This window comes from Oncorhynchus nerka, linkage group LG4 (genome assembly GCF_034236695.1).
Source record: "Oncorhynchus nerka isolate Pitt River linkage group LG4, Oner_Uvic_2.0, whole genome shotgun sequence".
Taxonomy (NCBI): Eukaryota; Metazoa; Chordata; class Actinopteri; order Salmoniformes; family Salmonidae; genus Oncorhynchus; species Oncorhynchus nerka.
Window position 1 is genome coordinate 66,216,360 of NC_088399.1, and position 4,318 is coordinate 66,220,677.

The 4,318-nt window shown below is 38.4% G+C and overlaps 1 gene segment (V, D, J or C); it reads right to left on the reverse strand.

The window, feature by feature from the left end:
- Positions 1 to 1,914: 1,914 nt before the first annotated feature.
- On the reverse strand, positions 1,915 to 3,707 carry LOC135571451 (Ig kappa-b4 chain C region-like). The segment is given in 2 exon segments: positions 1,915 to 2,516; positions 3,488 to 3,707. Coding segments are annotated over 2 exon segments (528 nt in total).
- Between the last annotated feature and the right edge of the window lie 611 nt (positions 3,708 to 4,318).

Genomic DNA, 4,318 nt, shown 5'->3' on the forward strand with positions numbered 1-4,318 from the left:
CCACTGGTACCTCCAGAAACCTGGAGAAGCTCCTAAACTCCTGGTTTATTATGCAACAACCCGTCAGTCTGGGATTCCAGGTCGTTTCAGTGGGAGTGGATCTGGTAGTTCTTATACTCATTACACTCTGACCATCAGTGGAGTCCAGGCTGAAGATGCAGGAGATTACTACTGTCAGCAGGGTGTCAGCTTTCCATTCACACAGTGTTAGAGCATCGTACAAAAACCTCCCTCAGCTAAAGAGGAACTGTTCTGTCTCAACAGCTACAGTCTCCCGTATTCTAAAAGTCGTCTAAACACCAATTCATCACAATATGCCACTACAATAATGTAATTGGTTAGACGTGTCTATGGACTATGATACTGTACATATCTCTCAATATATTCTGCAAAAATGTTAAATCTTTGTAAACACACTGGGACCACTAAGGATACAGAGCTGTAGAAAATGCTTTATTTTGAAGGACATGTTGAACAAAATTCAGAATAGTTTTAGATGTTTTTTCACGCTTTGATTTATCTTGATATTGTAAAAAGCACTCATTTCATTACGCAATAGCATGAATGTTGATCCTGTCCGAACCCAACTATGCCCTACTCAACTTCTTTACAGTCATTGAATTCTTTGAATACAGTCATATCGATTCCATTCAAGAAGTACTACTTTAATAAGATTATTATACATGTCACATACTGTATACAAAGCCATAAAAAAAATGTTGAATTCCCCAATTTGAATGTTATGCAAAGTCCAGTGTAAAGTCTGCTTCCCCAGCCCATGTTCTGTTTATTAGTCAGACACACAGCTGCCCCAGTCCCAGAGGATTTGAGGCTGAGTGAATGTGAACTCTGGTTGGGTGGAAACTCAGATTTACATGGGCAGGGTGACCACAACACTCCCAGAATACAGCAGTACCATGGCCAGATGTTCACCTGTTCCCAGAGAGTTCCACTGAGCTTGGAGCACATGGCTTCATAATTGGTAACATCCATAGTCATATATTTAGAGAGTTAGGCCAACTTTTAGAGTTTGTAATGTTGTTCTAATTCTAGACATTCAGTTACACAGCATCGTTGTAATGTTAATGGGGATCTACTATGCCTGCCACAGAATGTTGAAGTGTCATGTAAATACATCATAATGCAGAAACCTCAATGTCCTCTCTAATACATGGCTCTGGTAACATCATAAAGACTGGGGAGTCTAGAGAACATGATTTCAGTATTAGTAACATCATAAAGACTGGGGAGTCTAGAGAACATGGTTTCAGTATTAGTAACATTATAAAGACTGGGGAGTCTAGAGAACATGACTTCAGTATTAGTAACATCATAAAGACTGGGGAGTCTAGAGAACATGGCTTCAGTATTAGTAACATCATAAAGACTGGGGAGTCTAGAGAACATGGCTTCAGTATCAGTAACATCATAAAGACTGGGGAATCTAGAGAACATGACTTCAGTATTAGTGACATCATAAAGACTGGGGAGTCTAGAGAACATGGCTTCAGTATTAGTAACATCATAAAGACTGGGGAGTCTAGAGAACATGGTTCCAGTATTAGTAACATCATAAAGACTGGGGAGTCTAGAGAACATGGTTTCAGTATTAGTAACATCATAAAGACTGGGGAGTCTAGAGAACATGGTTTCAGTATTAGTAACATCATAAAGACTGGGGAGTCTAGAGAACATGGTTTCAGTATTAGTATCACTGTAGATATCCTTTTGACTGGTATTATATTTGGCCCAATCAGCCAAACACTCATTGAGAGAGGTTCATTGAATAAGATGTATTAGTAAAATTACTTTCCAGGGCAGAGAGCTCATCATTCTTTATGAAAATGCAATAAATCAAAAGTATCTCAATGTCTAATGGTAAAACTCATTAAATAATGTTATCCAGGCAAACAGTTTAAAATATTGAACGTCTTTATTATCTCAACATGTCGGAACCAACAGCATTACAGTAATTAGGTTCAGAACACATGTGATATGAAAGCCAAGCAGATCTATTTGACATCAGAATCAGACATGTATTCTGTTGTTTGTTCCACTATGCTAAAAGCTCCTGCTGGAGGAAGGATTCCCACACAGGTTCCAGCCCAGCATGAGATCAGTGTGCTGGTATTGCTGGAACAGTAAGAAGGAGAGGTGCAGAGTAAAAACAGTGGAGTCAGAGGGGGGAGCTCATTAATCAGAACACTGGTCTCTCCTCAGTGTCTCAGAGAGAGGAGACTGGGAGCCCTGGGTGGCCTCACAGGTCACAGAGCCCACCTTCTTCCACTGGTCGACAGGGAGGGTCAGGGTGCTGCTCCAGCTGTAGTGGCCATCCTTCTCCAGGACCCCGGGGCTCCCGGTCACCTCCCAGGTGTTGCTGCTGCTGCCGTCCACCTTCCAGCTCAGCTTCCAGTCTGAGGGGAAGCCCTTGTTGGCCAGGCACATGAGAGTGGCCTTCCCCTGCTGCAGCTCCACACTGGAGGGGGGCAGGACTATCAGGGTGGGACGAACATCACCTAAAAGACAGGTGGGAAGTTATGGAGAGGGGAACTATCACTCATCAGACTGATATGACAATAATGATGCAGCAGTTTTACATCTTAGCTGTAAATTACGTTTTTTTCCATCAGTAGGTTTCTGTTCCTCATACAGACAGTCAGTTTATCACACTTCCCTTTGAGTAGCTACTGAAGCATATTATAACTACATGAGATGACTGAAAATACAATCAACTATCTTCAAAATTGTACTATTTAAAATGTGAAATATTCCTCCCTTACTGTAATGGAATAAACTCATAGGAATCAACATGCATTTCATTATTAATTATTATGATTATTCTTTTAAAGAACATTTCACAGAATGTATGAACAATTCTTAAATTATGAATTCAATTACAATTGGTTGATAATATGCCTGTGCTGAGGAAATAAATTCCAGTTGACTGTAAACACCTAACAATGAAATACATTTAATTTAAAAGTCACACTAAAACATTTAAGTTTTAATTTATCGAAAGAAAATTAATAAAGTTGTAATTTACAAGATATTGTATCAAATTGAAAATAAACCTATATTCATATGAACAGCAGAAAAGCTGGACTTCACAAGATAGCAAGTCTTTTCAATAGATAGCAAATCTAAGCAATACCTTGCAGCTGAATGCTGAAGGAGTGAATTGAGTTGAATATAACCATCTTACAACAATTATATACATTTAAAAGACACATTTAAATAAAATGAATAGTGATATTATTTACGAGACTAGGTCTGTTAACCAAAAATAATAGCTTAATATTTGAGGTTTAACCAAAAGATATTTTCACACAAATGGGGACTCTTATGAAGAGAATAACTCTTTAACCAAAATCATAACTATGCATAGTATTTATTTCCATTTTAATCTTAGTTTCTTCTCTCACAAGATCATCAGTGCATCTATATGCAAGGTCAGAACATTTTCTTTATTAGAGGTAGGTAAACTTACTTCCAACATCCAGTCTAGTGCCTCCACCAAAAGTTAACCACAGTGATACAATCTCATTCAGCGGCCGTACAAAAACCTCTGACACTATAGAGACACTGCTTTTGCTCTTTGTAAAGCTACATTCATCTAAACCACTGATTTCAACAGTATCTCTGTTCCAAATGAATACACACCTTGTTTGATATATTACATCTTGAATAGGCATTTTGATTTAACTAAATTTACTCTAAGGAAAATAAATGCAAAACAAATTCTCAAAATATAAATATACATTTCTACTTTCTATTTAAGGGAGTTGTAATATTGTTAAGAACATGAATTGGGATTTTGATATCAGAGGTCAAGATCAAGAACTGAATACTTACTGCCAACACTCAGTTTGGTCCCTCCACCGAAAGTCCACCACAGTGATAGAGTCTGATTGACTGGCTGGACAAAAACCTCCAGACAGACACAGAGGGGAATGGTAACAGAGACATGGAACTGATGCCCCCTACTGGTACACTCTGGAACTCTAGTAGATTCGCCACATTCACGTTCCCTATTCACACCCTTTGACTTTTTCCACATTTTGTTGTCTAACAGCCTGAATTGAATGGGGACTTTTTAAGATAGTTACAGAGTGTGATGGCTGTGATAGGAGAAAACTGAGCATGGATCAACAACATGATACGGTAGTTACTCCTCAATACAGTACTAACCTACATGACAGAGTGAAAAGAAGGAAGCCTGTGCAGAATACAAATATTCCAAAACATTCATCCTGTTTGGAATAAGGCACTAAAGTAAAACTGCAAAAATGTGGCAGAGAAATTAACTTTATGTCCTGAA